Source organism: Acipenser ruthenus, chromosome 24 (assembly GCF_902713425.1).
Source record: "Acipenser ruthenus chromosome 24, fAciRut3.2 maternal haplotype, whole genome shotgun sequence".
Lineage (NCBI taxonomy): Eukaryota > Metazoa > Chordata > Actinopteri > Acipenseriformes > Acipenseridae > Acipenser > Acipenser ruthenus.
The window spans coordinates 9,351,461-9,373,915 of record NC_081212.1 but is presented as its reverse complement, the minus strand read 5'-3'; the positions used below and the strand labels follow the sequence as shown (position 1 = coordinate 9,373,915).

At 40.0% G+C, this 22,455-nt stretch overlaps 1 protein-coding gene across 1 annotated transcript; it reads right to left on the bottom strand.

The window, feature by feature from the left end:
• Window positions 1–330: 330 nt before the first annotated feature.
• On the bottom strand, window positions 331–16,692 carry LOC117429147 (rab effector Noc2-like). The gene is made up of 7 exons (XM_034048371.3): window positions 16,497–16,692; window positions 11,921–12,041; window positions 11,539–11,797; window positions 7,926–8,032; window positions 6,535–6,678; window positions 2,024–2,153; window positions 331–739 (listed from the first exon to the last, which is right to left on the bottom strand). Exons 4-7 carry the CDS (start codon window positions 8,000–8,002, stop codon window positions 686–688), a joined length of 405 nt encoding a protein of 134 aa, XP_033904262.1. The 5' UTR covers window positions 8,003–8,032; window positions 11,539–11,797; window positions 11,921–12,041; window positions 16,497–16,692; the 3' UTR covers window positions 331–685.
• Between the last annotated feature and the right edge of the window lie 5,763 nt (window positions 16,693–22,455).

Sequence of the window (22,455 nt, the reverse complement as noted above, 5' to 3'; positions counted from 1 at the left end):
TCCTGCACTTAACCCAATCTGTAGTATCTTGTATTTCACTTGCACTTGTATCTGACCCTGATATAACTATCAACACTATTATCTGCTCTTGAACTGCCCGATAACAAATTGTACTGGGTTTTGTATTTACTCTTATTAGGACTGAAGTCATTGTATTTTGTATCTTGCTCTTAATTGTACGGCAATTCTTGATATGTATTTTTTGTATACAACTGTAAGTCACCCTGGGTAAGGGCATCTGCTAAGAAATCAATAATAATAATAATAATAATAATAATAATAAATAATAATAATAATAATAATAATAATAATATTCAATACAGCGTTGTCCTTGGCAGTCCTTAGCCAGGAACCTAGTTTTAAGGGTGAAATGAAGAGAACATTTAAAACCCAGTCATTCTGCATTAGAGTAAGAGGATCATATTTAACATTAAAATGCTTTTTTTTAAAGAGGCGACAATTATCTATACAGGGATACCAAGATATTTAGTGAGCAAGTAGTTATCAGCCATCCAATCCAAATTCTATACTCAGACACCACTCTGGTCTACTCTGTAGTTATGATTAGTGCGGCTAGCAGCCAATCATATTTTTCCATTTCTTCTGATGGCTTGCATGGAATGCTGAGTAAAGCCGTCTAAAAAATAGCCATGGGTGGCATGCCTCACCTCCCCTTTTCTCTGTTTTAGCCAATCACTGGACACGTGCCTTCCCACATTGATGACCTCGGATGCTGATACTGATGTGAAAGGAACAGAATGCTGTTTAGAAGGATGCAGCGAATGCCTAGAGATTGATACCATTTTAAAATTATAAGTAATTACTTTTTCTGTTTGTTTCTTTGAAAATCACTTATGGTAGAAGGTTTTCCTTTTTATTAATGGATACGTTTCATATGTACAGAGCGGTATGTAATTATTTTGTAGGTCATTTATTAAGTTTAGCAAATTAAGTCTATGTATGCGTAACATCCAAATTTGCATAGCTTGGACTGGTATGGCTGACGCGTATCCATCTAACGTTATCCAATCCACACAGACTCCGTAGTAAAATAAAGCAATACAACTTTTATTCCTCAGGTTTCCACAGGTTAGTATTCACAGTTATTTTACAGGATTTTCAGCGTAATAACAGATAAGTTATTGACCGGTAATTTCCACAGAATAACGAAGATAACACGACAGGGTAAGAAAACCGTGAGGCTCCAAAGCTATGTCTACAACAGAGTAACAAGTGACAGTTATTTTCCGAATTTATACAAAAGCGCGCGAGCCCCAGAACCTAACAAAGCTCGCTCTCTTAAAGATATACTACCCTATTACTGTAAATGCGTAATAGACAAATATAATGTATCAAAATATGTCTTATAAATAATATAGGCAAAAAAATACTAATTGGCTCCTACAAAGTCTATATAGAACTGTTTGATTTTTGTTTACCTTTCTCCTGCCTTAACAACTTTGTTTAGAACATATTTTATGCAATTTGAAATCTAAATGCAATATAATATTGTACAGTGCATTTTTAAACATACGCTGGCACTGTGTAACAGTTACGTTTATCAGAATAAACTATGATGGGCTCCTGTTTTTCTTTTCCCTGCTGGTAGTGAGTAAATGCGTTTAACAGGTAACGCGTGAAGAGGCTATGAAGTGCGTTGTCAGTCAGAATACAGAATACATTTTCGCCACCAGCTGCCACTGTTAAAATCTTTTGCGTATTTTTAAATGGATGATCTATTCATGGTACCAATATATTTGGTAAGTAAGGGGTCTAAGTGACGAGAAATGGGCAATAAAATCCCCACCCCCAGTCGTTCTATAAATAATTGGTGTCGGTACAGTATATATATAAATATGTTAGCTGTGTAGAATGAGTTTCCAAGTCATGCTGTTGCTGCTGTATCCCTGAAGTCCTTCAAAAGCCCACTGAATGTAGCTTTGGAATCAGTTAGCTATTAGGGACAGGAAATGTCCCGTTCATAACTTTTCTTATATTTTTGCTTTTCTTATATTCTGCTTACCTGGGTGCAGTCCTGACAGAACACAGAGGGGGTCCCCAGCAAGCCCAGGAGCTCCCCGCACAGCAGGCACTGAGACAGGCCGTTCCCCATCACATTCTTCCTCATGTTCTCAAGACGCTCCACTAGCCTCCTGCAACACAGCCAGCACAGCTTCCTGAAAGGGACTGTAGCTAACACAACACTAATAATGTAACAGGGCGGAGGTTGGGTGCAATCCGATGACCCTGCGCACCACAAACGAGCACCTTAACCACAATGCAAAAGAGTCAGGCTCGTCTGCATTCATGGTTTTAGAGCTTTTATCCTCATCTCATCTCACCAACAGGGGACAGGACAGAATCTGTAATGGCACAACATAAATCTTCCCTGTCCTGCACTTTCATTCACTATAAACGTCTCAAATGCACAGTTTTGAAACACGGTATTTCCATTTTAAAAACATTTTAAAACATGGTATCTGATACTTCTGTAGGTAGCTCTCAGTTTCTATGTCTTATTCTCAGGTTATCTGTTTGCAATTCCTGAGTCATTTCACCTCAGCAGTGTCTTCTGGGTCAAAGCTGGCTGAAAGCATGACAGCCAGTATGGGATCCAGCTGGTTGGTTAATGATAAGAAAAAAGCCATTGAAGGGGGTGACAATTTCACCCTCCAGGTGAGCAAGCAAATTCAACACATTTTAATTGTAACTCTGATACACCACTAGGTTAACGGAGGCTTTGTAAGTCATGATTGCAAGCAGTGGTGCAATTTCTTGGTCACCTGAAGAGTGTCCCCAACACCTTCTCTCCTGTAAATAACCAATCAACTGATTCCTGTAATGAGTGACAAGCTTTCAAACAGTAACATGACTCAGAAGACACTGCTGAGGTGACATGACCTGGGAAGTGAAACAGCAACAGGCTTTCTGAGAGAACTTTATCGAACCAGTGTAGTGCCACATTTCATGATTTAAATACATGTTTACTAAGTGTCTTCCTTTCAAAACTGCATATCTGAGACCTCTGCAGCAAAGTGCACCACAGGAAAGAATTATGGAAAATAAATGGGGGGCCAAGTTTGCCCCAATGGTGTCTTTTTTTAACATTAGATCACTTTTACATTAGCTCTACATAGGGCTCAGCTTGATTGTCTCTAATGTGCCCCCTTTGTAGATATCATATCTTTACATTAGGGATAGAAGGACTCATTTGACAAAGTTGAGGTAAAAATAGTCAAACAGATCGACTAGTCGATATATATACTGTATACACATATACAGGCTAACTATAATGAACCCTTCTTATAATGAACACCCGTATTTAACAATCCCAACAGCAGGAACCGATGTTTTCAATGCAAATTAGCCCTTTTAGAACGATCACGTACAGGATCGACCCAGACACAACAATCTCAGTACTGACTGACACTGAACTTTCTCCAGTGTCAAGTGTGTTATTCTCTCAGTGAAAACAAACACCATGGTTTACTAATTCAAAGATAACGCTAATTCAAAGATGACCTATTGTAGTACGAATCATGCATGACGAATGCAATCGTTGCCTGTCAGTCATCTTCACACAAACTGCAACCAGGCAACAGGCGTGAGGAGCAATCTACGCTGGATAGTTTTTTCAAGAGAAAGGACATGTAGTTAATGTATTCAGCATGTAAGTGTACATTTTTTCTTTTTTCATTTCTTTACTGTGTTCTTTTAAACATACCTGTGGGGGGAATTAGTGTTGGTGTAAATTATGTGTGGAAACAGGTTTGTTTTGTGTGCTTTTTGGAGTAGTTAAGGCTCCAGCCACAGGATAAAAAAGAGACTGCCTTGGCTCATTGCTGAGAGAGTTGTGAGGAGAAGTAAGGACATTAAGAACGAATGCTACCAGCCAGCGAACAAGGTACTCGTGTGCTTAAAGTAATTGGAATTGTTAGTGTTTATTTTGGTTTGGCCAGACAGCCCTTTTCTTTGTGTGTGTTTTGTTTAAACCTCTATTTTTGTATTTATGTTTCATTTCCTGGTCTGACGTCACAACTCACACTCCACACAAAGCCATCTGTGACAACCAGTTATCTGGAGTTTCATCCCCAAATATATTAAAGGATATAGGTGGAATGTCACTCATTCTTGGCAGTGGTTTTGGAACTAGTAACAAATAAAATGGCAATTTGTCATGGAATTTAGAATGCAGTGGTGCGTAGTGATTTGTTCAGTGTGAAGCGGCTCATTAGAATGCAAGCCATGCTATACGCTATATATATATGCACGGTCATGTGGTGCTGTTTAACCAATCAGACGTTGTTATTTTTCCAAGCCATTTATATATTAATCATGTACTTGATAATGTCTGGATATATATACACAATGCCGTGAAAAAGTATTTGCCCCCTGTCTGATTTTCTGCATTTTTGCACAACCCAATTAAAGGGATAATTAGGGTCAGCTGTTTGAGTACTTTGGTTAACAACCAGGCCTGATTTGGGCCAGCCCTGCCCAGTATAAATCTGACTAACTTTGGCCCTTACCATCAGAGTGAAGTTGTCAGCACACAGGTTCTAGAGGCACACTATGCCACAAACAAAAAAAATTCCTGAATACCTCCGGAAAAAAGTTGATGCCTATCAGTCTGGAAAGGGTTACAAAGCCATTTCTAAGGCTCTGGGGCTCCATCGAACCACAGTCAGAGCCATATTGAAAAAATGGAGAAAGTTTGGGACAGTAGTGAATCTTCCCAGGAGTGGCCATCCTGCCAAAATCTCTCCAAGAGCAAGGCGTAAAATCGTCCAGGAAGTCACAAAGAACCCTAGAACAACATCCAGGGATCTGCAGGCCTCTCTTGCCTTGGCTAAGGTCAGTGTTCATGACTCCACCATCAGAAAGACACTGGGCAAAATGGGATTCATGGCAGAGTAGTAAGGCGGAAACCATTGCTCACTAAGAAGAACATGAATGCTCGTCTCAAGTTTGCCAAAAAGCACCTGGATGATCCTCAAGAGTTCTGGAACAATGTTCTATGGACAGATGAGTCAAAAGTAGAACTTTTTGGCCGACATGGGCCCCGATATGTCTGGCGAAAACCAAACACTGCATTCCACAGTAAGAACCTCATACCAACGGTCAAGCATGGTGGTAGTGTCATGGTTTGGGGATGCTTTGGTGCATCAGGACCTGGACACCTTGCCATCATTGAAGGAACCATGAATTCTTCTCTGTATCAGAGAATGTCAGGCCATCCGTCTGTGAGCTGAAGCTGAAGAGCAGCTGCGTCATGCAGCAAGACAATGATCCGAAACACACAAGGAAGTCTACATCAGAATGGTTGAAGAACAAGAAATTTAAAGTTTGTCAATGGTCTAGTCAAAGTCCAGACCTAAACCCCATTGAGATGTTGTGGTAGGACCTGAAACAAGCAATTCATGCTCGAGAACCCACAAATGTCACTGAGTTGAAGCAGTGACATTTGTGGGACATTTGTGAGAGACTAATCAATAACTACAGGAAGCGTTTGGTTGCAGTTATTGCTGCTAAAGGTGGCATAACCAGTTATTGAGTCTAAGGGGGCGATTACTTTTTCACACGGGGGCATTGGGTGTTGCATAACTTTCTTTAATAAATAAATGAAATATGTATCAATTTTTTGTGTTATTTGTTCACTCAGGGTCCCTTTTATCTAATATTAGGTTTTTGTTGACAATCTGATAACATTCAGTGTCAAAAATATGCAAAAATGCAGAAAATTAGAGAGGGGGCAAATACTTTTTCACGGCACTGTATATATTGTTAACCCCAGGGATGAGGTTAAAAATCCTCCCTGCTAAACACAAGTATTTGTTAATTGCTTTATTATTTGTTAATTAATTTCAGCTGGCAATTAATTTCAGAATGACATCACAGTCTAAACCACAGGATTCAGAATGACATCACAATCTAAACCACAGGATTCAGAATGACGTCACAGTCTAAACCACAGGATTCAGAATGACATCACAGTCTAAACCACAGGATTCAGAATGACATCACAATCTGAACCACAGGATTCAGAATGACATCACAGTCTAAACCACAGGATTCAGAATGACTTCACAATCTAAACCACAGGATTCAGAATGACATCACAGTCTAAACCACAGGATTCAGAATGACTTCACAATCTAAACCACAGGATTCAGAATGACTTCTCTAACTAAACCACAGGATTCAGAATGACTTCTCTACCTAAACCACAGGATTCAGAATGACTTCACAATCTAAACCACAGGATTCAGAATGACTTCACAATCTAAACCACAGGATTCAGAATGACATCACAATCTAAACCACAGGATTCAGAATGACATTACAATCTAAACCACAGGATTCAGAATGAGATCACAATCATGTGGCATGCGAAAGTCGACTTCCAGTTTCTGAGGCCGAATGTCACCTTCTATTTGACTAGTGATCTATTCGGTGCTAGCCCTACTTATGGCTGGTCCCTTTATTCTTGGCTGTTCTGTACATGTCAAATGTTTTTGGACAGTCTGTACTTACCCAATGCGGAGCTGTTCATTCTGCTCCAGTCTTTCAGCTCTCTTTATGACTCTCAGAATAATCTCCAACTCGTTGTCATTTAAACTCTGACTCTTCCGTTGCTTCTCTGTCCGGAAAGTATGGACAGACCAGCCTGTCTGCAGCCTTAAACACAAACACACACATTGCATGAATGAAAACAAGTTGTAAAGAAAAATGTCTTTAATGTTACATTTAGATTTTGTTTTTAATAGGCCTACTTTAAATACAGTGTTTACTGACCTTTTTTAAATATATATCTGTAACTTTTTAAAGTTATTATTAGTAGTATTTAATCTAACTTTAATAATATTAAATGAAATTATTCAGTTTGCATTTGCATTCAGCACCAAGTGAAAAACAAATACATATTTCTCAATTCCTGTGAAATCTTTTGGTAGACTTTATCGTTTAGGACAGTACGACCTTGTAGAGAACACAATAACAGAACCCCTGTCACACTGCTGAAGGGATTGTAGAGAACACAATAACAGAACCCCTGTCACACTGCTGAAGGGATTGTAGAGAACACAATAACAGAACCCCTGTCACACTGCTGAAGGGATTGTAGAGAACACAATAACAGAACCCCTGTCACACTGCTAAAGGGATTGTAGAGAACACAATAACAGAACCCCTGTCACACTGCTAAAGGGATTGTAGAGAACACAATAACAGAACACCTGTCACACTGCTAAAGGGATTGTAGAGAACACAATAACAGAACACCTGTCACACTGCTGAAGGGATTGTAGAGAACACAATAACAGAACCCCTGTCACACTGCTAAAGGGATTGTAGAGAACACAATAACAGAACCCCTGTCACACTGCTAAAGGGATTGTAGAGAACACAATAACAGAACCCCTGTCACACTGCTAAAGGGATTGTAGAGAACACAATAATTCCATACATTTCCAACCAGTAAAGTAAACATGTGCATGCACCTGGTGTAGTACCAGGGGGTTTACATGGAAACAGAAGTGTGTGATACACTATCATGTACAGTATTTGTTTCAAAACGGCACATTTGAGGCTTATATAGTGAGTTTGTTTGACAGGCAAGACTTTATAAGAGTACTCAGTCTGATACAACCACTTTAAGAGGCTGAATACCATCCCTCAGTGATTACCCTCTCTAATCTGAGAATAATTTCTGCAGTATACAGAAGCACTGCTGTCACTGAAACAGGGAGATGCATCTTTTATATATTACGTAATGCATAGCTGTATTCCATTTCAGAGGGTATCACACCATTCAATCACACAGGGATTTGGTTGGGATTCAGAAATCATGCCAAATCATACAAGATGCCGGTATGTAGAGGGGCTGGATTAGACAGCTGTTACTGTCCTCCTCTTTAGATACTTACTTGGCTCGCAGTGCAAGCTGTCTGTCATTGGGACAAACCCATTGGTCGGTCCCATTGCCAAAGATGGTATCTGTCATCTCCACGAGGGTGAGGAGATCAATACAAACCTACAAGCAGAGAAACCCAGTTAAGAAACACTCCGACACGACTGAGACCCCTGAACCCACTTTTCATTATGAACAGTTTAACAGGGTTTTCTTGGAAAAAGCATTTCATTTTCATGTTTTTCATAAGTTCCAAGAACATGTGGGTGCCCTGTCAAACCACAGCTAACTCTTGTGTCAAACCACAGCTAACTCTTGTGTATACCTGCCTGGGACAAGATATGGTGGAGCAGATGAAAATCAGCAGTCACACAAAATAAGAATAGATTTAAGCATACCTTTTATTGTTGGAAAATCAAAGTCAAATAAAAATGATATTTTTAAGGGAAGACCCCACTTTCCCTGGCCCAGCTACACAAAGTCTCAACACTGCTGGGCCAAAACAGCTTACAGTGTAAGCAAGCCTTCTTTAGCCTTTTATATGCAGCTAGATAAGTGAGCCAAACTACATAATTGATTGGTCAACCAATCAGGCCACATTCTCGCATAAAAGACATCTTCTTTCAAAGTAACTGCTTGTCCTTTCTCTAAACTAAAAGGAATAAAGCAGCTTTCAGCCTGTTGATTCAATGCTGCTAGCTATTTCCAGCTATGAGGTTTTGTCTGTTTGTGTAAAACCCTTCTGGGCTTTAACAGCATGAATAAGCAGCACAACAACAAAAGAACTTATTAAATATGAAAAATAGCTTTCTGAATGAAGACAATCCTTTTTCCTAGCAACAGTCTGAATGCAGGTGGACGCTCGGAGCCACAGTGAGCATGTTGTGCTCAGTTAAAAAGTACACATCATTATAGAGAAGGGAAACAAATATCATTTTAATTGGAGGGCAGTTGCTAGCTTCTGCCAAAGACAACTATCTATCATTACAGGCTTTTAGAGCCCACTGTGAACCTTGAATCTTTACCTCGATATCAAACAGAGACATGTTGTGGAACTCACTGAGCCATATATTGAGCCAAACTTAAGACGCTGCCATAGGTTTGATTTAATCTAGCTTTATGGGGAACATTTGTTCTTATACCCCAAAAATGTCTTCAAAGTATAAGAATACATGTTCACAACAGAACACTTTTAAGTGGTTAATTGTTTGAAAGGTGCTTTATAATTAACTAAACGTGACCCATATTTATCACACAGAATTTCACAAAGTGTTTTTTGTTTCTAATTGCGAGGATTGTTTGATTTTAACCATGTCCACAGACACTTAATTCCTTTTTCGTCTGAACAGCAACGCAGGTCATTTTAAGAACATAAGAACATTTACGAACGAGAGGAGACTATTCAGCCCATCATAGAAGATTGAATCCAGAAGTTTGTCAAGTCGTTTTTTAAACCATCCCAATGATTCATCATCATTAACATTAGGTAACACATTCCATCCCCTCACACTCTGTGTGTGTGTCTCCTTCCCTCTGGCCCGAATCTGTCTCCACTTCATTCCCAATGGAGCCCTCTGATCCTGGTTACCAGATCCACAGGTATGGAATTATTTTCCAGTTACAATTACTTTAAATTGAAACTGGTAAGTGAACACCAAGCAACAATAAATACAGCTATGGTCAAAAGTTTTGCATCACCCAAGAATGATTTAATTTTGCCTTATAAAGTTGAACGAAACCTGCTGAATAATGTCACGTTACATACCACTTATGCAATTACATACCACTTTGTAGTTTTCCATATACTTAATGAAAAAGTGAAAAATGTGACATTTCGAAACCTAATATGAAAAACACACAATTTCCAAAAAGATGTCACAAATCTTGCCATGTGTTACTCAGTTAGAAGTAATCAAAAGATGACAATTAGAAGTGGTAACGAGTAGATTTAAGCTATAAACATGATATTACATAGATTGTGTAACTTCAGAACACGCTCAGCCATCATTGCACTTCATAAGGATGTTAAATAAAATATCTAAGTTATGTTCATATACATTTTTTTTTAAAATTATGACTCAATACTAAAATTATAGGGTGATGCAAAACTTTTGGCCACAGCTGTATACATTGATTGACCTTTAAAAATAGAAAACTGAAAAAAAACACAATTTTGTGAAAACACTACCATTTTAAATGAAAAAGCATAAGCTCTTCTGATGCAATTACTGTGAAATGTGTAATGCTTTGCACATAGCTATCAGTCCCCAGAAATATGTTTGTGAGTGGAGTAGTGCATCTGCAATAGACACACTTAGAAAAAGCACTTAGGCTGGAACAAACAACAGCTAATACTGCTGATACTGTCCTTGTGAGTCACTCAGACCTTGAAATACACCCAGGACGACGCTTTGCCAGAACATACAGCACTGCTTACAGGTGTGTTCTTGTTATGTCTGTTTGCTTGTTTGTCTGTGACCCTTTTAACTTCAGAACGCCTTGTTGGATTGATCTGAAAATGTGAAGGTGTTATAACAATGGGGAACAAAACAGATTTTATACTGTTCCCCAAAACACGCCACAAACCCAGCGCTAATCGTCTGAGAGTGTGTGCGCTCCGTAAAGCAGAGCTGTGATGAGCACCGCTCACCTCTCCCAGGATTTATAGGTTTGTTATTCCAGGCTCTGGAATAACAAACCTATAAATCCATCAAGCCACATCACAGGAAGCTTCTATGTACATTTCAGCAGCTGTGCTGTGACTACATGCACTAGCACTAGTATTAGTAAACTTAGTTAAACAAACAGAGGGAATTTATTACCCGTTTTTTATTGCTGTATTATTTACTGTAGTTTTTTTTTGTTTTGTGTCATTAAATTAAATTCACTAGAGGGACAATTAATGGCATACTGAGTGACATTATTTGATAACTAATGTTGAACTCTTATAAGTGAGTATAATAAAATCAGTAAGCCTGTGTTTAGCGGAGTGTAGCAGACAGGGTTAGGTGTTACAGATTCTTAACCACCCCTGCAGACGAGCCTGGCTCTCTGGCATAGTCGATAAGAGATTCTCCATATAAATGCAAAAATCTAGGAGTGACATACAGATGGACGGATATATGACAGACAGACACCCCCTATGTCCCCAGAATCTGATCTTATCAACAATGCCAAATACTGTTAATACCAAGTTTAATGACAATTGGATAAGCGGTTATCCAATTGGTTTCAAAGTCAGTAGTCTAGCTCCAGTCAGACCATGCCAGCACAAGACCAGGATGAAGCAGTTTATCTAAGCAGTGCACAAGACTAATCTTAAATAACAAGTGAAGGAGTAAAAGATTATCAGCACAATAAAGTGATCATTGTAACCCAATACTTGGATTTAATGAGACTCGGTTAAATCAGTCTTTAAAAACCTGTTTCTAACATATTTACACTTTTATCAATAATTAAAAGTTTGTCTACTTTCTCTAACAACTGTGGAATTATTGCAACAGAAATCAAACAGAAAGTATTCCAATAACTTCTCTTCCTTAGAGGAAAAAAATAAAAAGTTTGACAAAGTTCCCAGTGGCAGCAATCAGAAACAACGGAAGAGGCAGATTTGATAAAGTACCACTCACTTTCTGAAATGTCCAGTAGTCTTGTTGAGTTTAACAGAGTGCTAACATTAAGGCAGGCAGAGTCACTAAGTAACCCTGCTAACAGTAACGTCCTTTGCTTTCTGAGAAGCTTGCTGCACCGTGTCAAGTTAGTCACGTGACTGTGGCATGTCACGGTAAAACATCCTGTTCCTCACCGCTGGGGTTTTAAAGGAGTAGTGTTCCTTTTGTCTACGGAAGCATTTCCATCTGCACCATGAAACAAGTCTGCAATCTGCAACTACAGAAAAGTCAAAAACGCTACGCTTTTGTATAATTGATATATATATATATATATATATATATATATATATATATATATATATATATATATATATATATATATATATATAACATTTCAAACCTGCCTCTCACGTCCTCCACACTGGACACTCATAAGGTAACTTCCCACCTCAGTGAGTTCTGCCAGCCTGCAATCCTAAATGGCACTGATGGAGTCCCAATTCAGATTAGGATTGCTGGTACTGTAAAAGTAAAACATGTGAATTCATTATATTATCAGGGAAATATTGGAAGTATTTATTAAGTAATTAATTTATACGTGGCAGTTTTAGAAAGACCGAGGGACTGGGAGGCAGTGTGGTCTAGTGGTTAGAGCTGAGGGACTGGGAGGCAGTGTGGTGGAGTGGTTAGAGCTGAGGGACTGGGAGGCAGTGTGGTCTAGTAGTTAGAGCTGAGGGACTGGGAGGCAGTGTGGTCTAGTGGTTAGAGCTGTGGGACTGGGAGGCAGTGTGGTCTAGTGGTTAGAGCTGAGGGACTGGGAGGCAATGTGATCTAGTGGTTAGAGCTGAGGGACTGGGAGGCAGTGTGGTCTAGTGGTTAGAGCTGAGGGACTGGGAGGCAATGTGGTCTAGTGGTTAGAGCTGTGGGACTGGGAGGCAGTGTGGTCTAGTGGTTAGAGCTGAGGGACTGGGAGGCAATGTGGTCTAGTGGTTAGAGCTGTGGGACTGGGAGGCAGTGTGGTCTAGTGGTTAGAGCTGTGGGACTGGGAGGCAGTGTGGTCTAGTGGTTAGAGCTGTGGGACTGGGAGGCAGTGTGGTCTAGTGGTTAGAGCTGACAGACTGAGATGCAGTGTGGTCTAGTGGTTAGTGCTGCGGGACTGGGAGGCAATGTGGTCTAGTGGTTAGAGCTGAGGGACTGGGAGGCAATGTGGTCTAGTGGTTAGAGCTGAGGGACTGGGAGGCAGTGTGGTCTAGTGGTTAGAGCTGTGGGACTGGGAGGCAGTGTGGTCTAGTGGTTAGAGCTGACAGACTGAGATGCAGTGTGTTCTAGTGGTTAGAGCTGAGGGACTGGGAGGCAATGTGGTCTAGTGGTTAGAGCTGTGGGACTGGGAGGCAATGTGGTCTAGTGGTTAGAGCTGAGGGACTGGGAGGCAGTGTGGTCTAGTGGTTAGAGCTGTGGGACTGGGAGGCAGTGTGGTCTAGTGGTTAGAGCTGAGGGACTGGGAGGAAATATGGTGTAGTGGTTAGAGCTGTGGGACTGGGAGGCAGTGTGGTGTAGTGGATAGAGCTAAGGGACTGGGAAGTAGTGTGGTCTAGCGGTTAGAGCTGAGGGACTGGGAGGCAGTGTGGTCTAGTGGTCAGAGCTGTGGGACTGGGAGGCAGTGTGGTCTAGTGGTTAGAGCTGAGGGACTGGGAGGCAGTGTGGTCTAGTGGTTAGAGCTGAGGGACTGGGAGGCAGTGTGGTCTAGTGGTTAGAGCTGAGGGACTGTGAGGCAGTGTGGCCTAGTGGTTAGAGCTGAGGGACTGGGAGGAAATATGGTGTAGTGGTTAGAGCTGTGGGACTGGGAGGCAGTGTGGTGTAGTGGATAGAGCTAAGGGACTGGGAGGCAGTGTGGTGTAGTGGATAGAGCTGAGGGACTGGGAAGTAGTGTGGTCTAGCGGTTAGAGCTGAGGGACTGGGAGGCAGTGTGGTCTAGTGGTCAGAGCTGTGGGACTGGGAGGCAGTGTGGTCTAGTGGTTAGAGCTGAGGGACTGGGAGGCAGTGTGGTCTAGTGGTTAGAGCTGAGGGACTGGGAGGCAGTGTGGTCTAGTGGTTAGAGCTGAGGGACTGGGAGGCTGTGTGGTCTAGTGGTTAGAGCTGAGGGACTGGGAGGCAGTGTGGTCTAGTGGTTAGAGCTGAGGGACTAACAGTAGTAGCCACTTGTTTGTGGAGTTTTTAGTTTAATGGTATAAATGAGGTCAGTCTGTAAACACAGCTGTTTTGCCTATAGAAAACTCTGGTTAAAAAAGTTATTCCACAGTGACTACAGTATGTAAATAAGCAGACAACGAGATCCTAACCTAACCCTAACCTTGTGCTTCACCAAAGTGCTCGGCTATCTTGTTGTCTGTATCTAAATGAACTCTCGTCACCCAAGCATGAATGGATGTTTTCCTTATCAGTGTAACCAAACACCATGAGGAAATCTTTTTTTGGTTTCGTTCCTGCTTTGTATGCAAATGTTATTCTTAACTTCCAGCTACTGTGGTTAGTGGTAACCGTTTGTCTGTGTTTGATTTATAGCAAGCAGATTGAAAGAGATGGTCCTAACATTGAATTTCTTACCTGTTTAATATCATATTATTGTGATCACATTATTCATGTTTGTGTGCTTCATTATTATTTAGATTTCCAGAAAGCTTTTGACAAAGTCCCGCATAAAAGATTAATTCTCAAACTGAATGCAGTAGGGATTCAAGGAAATGCATGCACATGGATTAGGGAGTGGTTAACATGTAGAAAACAGAAAGTACTGATTAGAGGAGAAACCTCAAAATGGAGCGAGGTAACCAGTGGTGTACCACAGGGATCAGTATTAGGTCCTCTGCTACTCCTAATCTACATTAATGATTTAGATTCTGGTATAGTAAGCAAACTCGTTAAATTTGCAGACGACACAAAAATAGGAGGAGTGGCAAACACTGTTGTAGCAGCAAAGGTCATTCAAAATGATCTAGACAGCATTCAGAACTGGGCAGACACATGGCAAATGACATTTAATAGAGAAAAGTGTAAAGTATTGCATGCAGGCAATAGAAATGTGCATTATAAATATCATATGCAAGATAATTAAATTGAAGAAGGGAACTATGAATGTTGACTCAGAAATGTCTTCATCTAGACAATGTGGGGAAACTATAAAAAAGGCCAACAAGATGCTCGGAAATATTGTGAGAAGTGTTGAATTTAAATCAAGGAAAGTAATGTTAAAACTTTATAATGCATTAGTAAGACCTCACCTAGAATATTGTGTTCAGTTCTGGTCACCTCGTTACAAAAAGGATATTGCTGCTCTAGAAAGAGTGCAAAGAAGAGCAACCAGAATTATCCCAGGCTTAAAAGGCATGTCGTATGCAGACAGGCTAAAAGAACTGAATCTATTCAGTCTTGAACAAAGAAGACTACGCGGCAATCTGATTCAAACATTCAAAATCCTAAAAGGTATAGACAATGTCAACCCAGGGGACTTCTTTGACCTGAAAAACGAAACAAGGACCAGGGGTCACAAATGGAGATTAGATAAAGGGGCATTCAGAACAGAAAATAGGGGGCACTTTTTTACACAGAGAATTGTGAGGGTCTGGAACCAACTCCCCAGTAATGTTGTTGAAGCTGACACCCTGGGATCCTTCAAGAAGCTGCTTGATGAGATTCTGGGATCAATAAGCTACTAACAACCAAACAAGCAAGATGGGCTGAATGGCCTCCTCTCGTTTGTAAACTTTCTTATGTTCTTATGTTCTTATTCATGTTTGAGTGCTTCATTATTATTGTGATCACATTATTCATGTTTGTATGATTCATTATTATTGTGATCACATTATTCATGTTTGTGTGATTCATTATTATTGTGATCACATTATTCATGTTTGTATGATTCATTATTATTGTGATCACATTATTCATGTTTGTATGATTCATTATTATTGTGATCACATTATTCATGTTTGTATGATTCATTATTATTGTTTCTACTTGCAAAAGTGCAAAAAAGTTTTCAACCAGCTTCCAAACGCTGCATTTATAGGGTGTTCTTATAAAAGTTTTCCAAAATAAAAACCTAACAATGTGTAACAAAGCATAGTGAAAGCATGGTCAAGTATAGGAAAACATGGTAAACTATGGTAAATGCAAAGTGTAAAAGCATGGGATTGCAAAATTACTGTGGTAAACTTTTATAAAGTTTTACTTTTATATCAGCTTCAGTTTATGTCATCCGTCTCTCTGTGCTAAGTTTAAAGTACTTGCATGGGTTAACTTGATCTACACCATTTAGGAGTTTCTAAACTTCAATTCATTCCTCTTTCCTTTTTCCTAGGCTGAAGAGATTTAGTTCGTTTAACCTGTCCTCATAGCTTGTGACATTAAGGGCAATGTTTTCAAAGAATTTCCTCAGGTCTTTAATTAAATTTTGAAAGGACAAAATTCCATGTAAATGACGTAAAACTGAGAAGCAAACAGCTTCAGTGTGTGTAAAAGACCATGAATTATAAAATCAGTAGCTTTTACATTCAGGACTGGAATAAACGCTTTGAAAATCCAGCCCTCTGTACCTTGTCAAGTGCACCTACATGTCTCCATATGGAAGCCGCTTATTAAACTGTGGTGGTATAAACATTATTTAGCAAAGTGTCTGAGAGGATGGGATCGTGGAGATGTAAGTCTGTGCATCCATCCCTCTGTATGTCACACATTTTTATCTTGAGAACACAGGAAGTTATTCCACAGACAGTGTAAATCACCTCATGTGCAGATCTAATGACATGTATCCAATTGCCATCTTACTATTCATTGTCATTTGTTATTCTACACTGTTCTGTATAGAAACAAGTACAGCTTGTATTAGGAAGCCTTAGTAATACACAGTTTATCTTGCAATTATTGTATTATTGGCAGTATGTTTCTTGATGTATATATTTTTAAAAGGTATGACAAACCTGAAATTTCAGATTTCAAATCAGAAACACTCCACTCCACTCCACATGCAGTCAATCCTGTAATCCTAGCAGGGAAGAGATCTCCAGCGTGCTGAATTAAGAGAGTTCTGTTTCACATGCAGTCAATCCTGTAATCCTAGCAGGGAAGAGATCACCAGCGTTCTGAATTAAGAGAGTTCTGTTTTCTGAATGTTGCGCTTTCTTTGCCTCCTCTGTCAGCTGCTGAGGTCATTCAATATTGACTTTGCATTAACAGTCTTGCCCACATGCTTACCTGCACAAACAGCTTGAGGACAGACCCCAGAAGCGCATGTGTTCTGTGACAGTAAGTGCAGCTTTCACTAGACAAGAGGAGAAAAGGCTGATTGGCGACTCAGTGTTTTTTCTACTGTGTGTGTGGGGTTGTGAGTGCCAAACACCCCACAATCACATGTTGAAACAAACCCACAGTAAATGTAATCAAGCCACTATAATAAGGGCTGCAGCCTTATATAAATGTAACCATAATTATAAACATTCCTCAATGGTAGAATATGTAGTAATACTAAAATTCTGTGACAAATGGCTTGAAGTGTTGCAGGGGGGACATGTTAATAGTTACACTCTGGTTTACCAGCTAGTGAAGACATGTTTGAGGCCCCAGGGGTCATTTTTTAAAAGTCACCAGGATGTGATGAGTGAAACAGAAATAAATAAAGGGGATCATGAAAAAGAGAGCTGTGCTATATAAAGCAAGTAGTAATCGCTTAAAGCAATTGTGGAAATGTGTTACACTTGCACTTCCTAGGTCATTTCACCCCAGCAGTGTCTTCAGGGTCATGTTAGTGGCTGAAAGCATGTCAGTCAACAGGAGAAGCAGATGGTTAGCTAATGACACCAAAAAAAAGCCATTGAAAGGGTGGGGGCAGTTTCCAAAGAAGAGCAATAGTATTTTAAAGCAGGGGTAGTACTAGATATCATGTTTTTAAATAAAATGACATGTTACTGTAACATATGCCCATTTGAGACCTGATGGAAATGTCATGTTTATGGAATTATTTTATTAGCATACCATTCGAAAGAAAAATAATTTCAACAGTACAAAACACTCTTTTTGTCACCAAAAACATTTCCAATGTCTTGTGCAGTTCTCCAAATAGACATCTTGTAACCCATTTGTTGTATGACAGCTCTTCATCTATCACAGCTAAAAAGGTCAATACTATCCTGTTTCAAATGTCTCCTAGCAACCACTCACAAAAGAGTCTTCTCCAAGACTTGTTGCACCAGATTTGAATATGTTGGAAATTTGAAATACATATATATATAGAGAGAGGGAGAGAGAGAGAGAGAGAGAGAGAGAGAGAGAGAGAGAGAGAGAGAGAGAGAGAGAGAGAGAAAGGTGAACCCATAATCACAGGCAGCCCAGGAGATCTGGAGAGAGAGCGAGAGAGAGAGAGAGAGAGAGAGAGAGAGAGAGAGAGAGAGAGAGAGAGAGAGAGAGAGAACAAAAAACAACTACTCACTAATGCTAGGGAACAAGCAACACACTGTCAATGAACATTAGACATGGATGAAAGCTCTAGACTATGCGATCAATTGTTAGTCCCTTGGCTAAATAATTGGAAGTTAAGAATAACATCTGCAAACAACTGGCATATGAGCCCATTGAATTTAATGTAAAGGCAAGGGATGACTGTTCAACTAAACACCAAGCTCTAGTAAGTATGTGTCTTATACCAATGTCAGTATTATTAACTCATCTCCCCTTTTAATCAAATCTCGTCCTTGAGTGTAAACACAAGTCCACCGAGCCTCAGGGAGGTTCAACGTCGGGCTCGTCACCGTGACCACTCGCTGTGCCCCAGGATCCAGAGCGACTTTAGAGAGAATCACGTGTCTCACAAGCAAGTATACATGCTGTAGCTTATAATGCAAACAACACAGATATTAATACCTGTTTCAACCTCAGGGGGCAGGATTCTTTCCCATAATTTTTCCAATTTAAAAGTAAGTTCAATTTGAAAACTAACTAGATGTTTTTTGTGGGTAGCAGTGTGGAGTAGTGGTTAGGGCTCTGGACTCTTGACCAGAGGGTCGTGGGTTCAATCTCAGTTGGGGGACACTGCTGCTGTACTCTTGAGCAAAGTACTTTACCTAGATTGCTCTAGTAAAAACCCAACTGTATAAATGGGTAATTGTATGTAAAAAATAATGTGATATCTTGTAACAATTGTAAGTTTCCCTGGATAAGGGTGTCTGCTAAGAAATTAATAATAACAACCAAACATATACACTTATGGCGCTATAGGTCATATTTATCAATGTAATTTTTTTTTTTTTTTTGCAGTAATGTTTGGCAGTTGCATCTAATCAAGTTGAGATTGTATTTGTCACATACTCGTTGCTGTGTCTGTCATACAAAGAGTGCAAGGGAGAAAGATTCACTAATAATTAGAGCACAGGACACTTATAAACACAAGCTATTAATCTAAATTTAAAAAAAAATACATTCTATGTCAGATCTACACTAAATTATAAGTGGAGTTGGGCTGATAGATTCCAACGAGGACGCAACTTTTAATGTTTAATAAAACTAGTGACATACAACGAATCCTTAAATGATCTGTATGTGCACTGTATTAATTGTTTTGTAAGTTTATAGTTTCATTTTAATTAAAGAAATGTTTGCTCAATCTGGCCTTTCAAATATCACAGGGGGCAGGATGCTTTCTGTACCTCCATTCTCTACATCTCGACTGAGAATCAATACAATTTCAGTCTTGTTCAGGCATCCGAAATCACAGAATCAGTGCACATCACTAAACTTGCTTCCAAGCGTTCGTCGTCAAAGCTGATGCACTACTTCCTGTACATCTTGCTCAAAATCTTAATGCATGAAACATCCCTTCCAAAGGGAAACAACGGCTACAGAGCAAATAAGACTGAACGGATCCTTTCAGACCTTCCAGCACCTTGTGGAGTCAATGCCATGTCAAGGCTGTGATATGGGCAAATGATGGCCTAACCTGATATTAGGTACCGAGGTCAAAGGTTGTGGTGATTTACATTTCCACGACTAACCAATACTTTAAGTGCAGCACAGTTGGGAAATAAGTGGAGACTCTGGACAGAGGAAGGAGACACCTCTTTACATAGAGAGTGGGGAGGGTAAGGAAAGGATTGGCTAGATGTTGATACTGAATCACTGGAGACTTTAAGACTTGACAGAGTTTTGAGATCAATCAGCTACTAGGAACCTGATGAGCATAGATGGGCCGAATTATGTTCTTATGTTCTTGTGATACTGATAGCTCTGATTTGGAATTCATAGTTTTTTAACAAAATGAGCGTACTTTGAGAAGGTGAGCTCTTAAATACAGTATGTAAATAAGATACTACAAAGAACAAATTGATGATGCAAATTACTTTATTATATAAAAAACGATCGCAAGATAAAGCTCCACTAAGTACCACTCTCCAAGACCAAATTTTAATGAATGCATTCCAATTTCTGGGAAGCTACATGGAAACTGCAAATACTATTTAACATCGCTAATAACAAATAATTAACCAGACTTAAGCTTCATTCAGTTGTGCACCATGGCAACCTGGAGTTTACCTATACCCCATGAAAGCAATAATACAATTTTTCACGGTACAGTGTTACAGAACCTATCAAACTATATGACGTGTGCTTTGAAATAAAACAATCTCAATGATTACATAAACAGGCAGCGATGTACTTGTACTGCTTGTGTAACTGCAGCTTTTTATTCTGACCTGTTGAGTCTTGTAGGTTTATACCGTTTAAAATATTGGCACCTTTTAAAAACTTAAGTCAAGTCCCCCTAATTCTTGTTTAGGCAAAATGGATTCCCCCAGTCTTCATAACTCATTCCTTTAAATCATGAGATTAGTCTGGTCCATTGGACTGTCTTCAGGACCACAATGTCCCTTCAGTTCTGTGGTGACCAGAGTGGAGACAGTACTCTAAGTGCCTGTGATGAGTCAAAGGGGTTTCGGTTTGTAAGGTATCGAATCAACCCAAGTCTTTCCCTCACCAAGATCACCGTGACATCTTCTTTATGGGGGGCACCATCTTGGTGAAGGACAGAAGTGTGAGTATATAAATCCCTGCCACTCGAGTCATGTGACGGTTAAGAACACCTGTCATACAGGGGTTGGTGTTCCACTGGCTACAAGGGCGGGGCTTGCCATAAACAAGGGCTGCTGTGCTCAGGGTTGGTCCTTGAAACACAGGAGAAGACTGTGAAACTGGAGGGAGGAGGGATTATTTGTTTTGTGAGTACTGACTGTTTGTTTATTTTGTTCTTTTTTTTACTCGGTATGACCCGACCCGCGGCAGATTAAAGGGCATACGAGTGATTGATTCTGTATGTATTCTCTGTGTGTTTTTCTTGATGACACTGTTCCCCGTATTTTAGATTTGTATCTGAATAAAAAGAGCCTGATACATTATTATCTAATATTGTACTGTGCTTTATCGCACTGAACTGGCATAGTTGGAGCACACATTAATAATAACCCTTCTGTGTTGTAAAGCTGGTTTAGCTACCCCCTGTTTTTGTAGCCCATCTGTCTGAGAGGGTGTTACACAACCTTATCATAACCTCCTTTGATTTGTACACATTTGGCTATATAACTAGGCATTATATTTGCCTTTTTAATTGCTTCAGCAATGAATCTTTCATTAACAGAACACAGAAAACCTAGAAAACTTAGTAGATTGTGGGGATATACTGTATGAAGGTGTTTCTCTGCCTGTACATCCGTCCATCTGTATGTCACACCTCTACATCCTGAGAACACAAGAAATTATTCCACAAACTGTAAAGCAGTCATTTTAATATACTTTACCATGACACTAACACCTTGTTTGTTTTGCTGTGGTCTTAAAAACCACTTCTCCCATTTTAATGAAACTATTCATTGCCGTGTTTTCTTTTGTACTATTCTATACATACTGCTCATATACCTTGGTCAACGTTTTCATCATACAGAGAGCTCTAGTTTACAGCTGAGGCGAGGGATGTGAATGACTCAGTATTTTTTTGAAATGTTGATTTATTTATTAAATATGTTCTCCAGCTCTTGTTGTACCACTGAAAAAGGAGACATCCAATAAAACAGAGGTTTTTATTAAGGCTATAAATGGGTTCTGAATCATACAGTAACTCAAAGCCTGCATCTCAAATGCTTTCGTTTTATGGGCAGTAATTTTTTCCGCACTCTGAACAATATCAAAGGCCACAATGCTGCTAGCTTGTCTTGTGAGAGGACCTGTTGACGTCACTAAGTGGTGTTACTTTGAGATTGATTACAGGTTAATGACAGGAAGCAGCGGATAGATTGAGAGATTCAGAGATTCAAAGGAAGCTTTTTTAATTGTTATCATTATTTTGACAGCTATTTTTGAAAGTGTAAGCTTTGTTTAGTGGCTCGAGTCTCATCTTAAAAAGTAAAGCCTATATGGGTTTATTACAGGATATACCCTCTTGTATTTGTTCGTAGAAAGTCACCGATATCTCCCCTGGTAATGGCATGGCTGCATGGTGTACATGGGGGAGTCACACAGGCACAGGGTCCTGGCTGTGTGAAGTGCCCATCTTCACTGGGGGTTCCACATGGCTTTGGCATTGGGTTTGAGACAAAATTGACAGGGACTGTTTCCCTTCATTGCTCTACAGTGGTCCCTGCTGGCCTGGCACCTGGTGAGCTCAAAGAGGACACATGCTGGCCTTTGTCCTCCAGTGGACAGTCGCTCCCTGACATCCGCTCTCGAGTTCCTGGGTGCAAAGTGCAATTGGCTTGGGTATCGGAGGATGCCCACTGACCTTCAGCTCTCCTGAGCTGTTGTGGGGAATCGCTGCAGTGAGGGAATGTAATCGGACATTCTAAGTTGGGGAGAATAAAGGGGGGGTGTGGCAGCATGGCAGGTGAAAGCCATGCCGGTGCA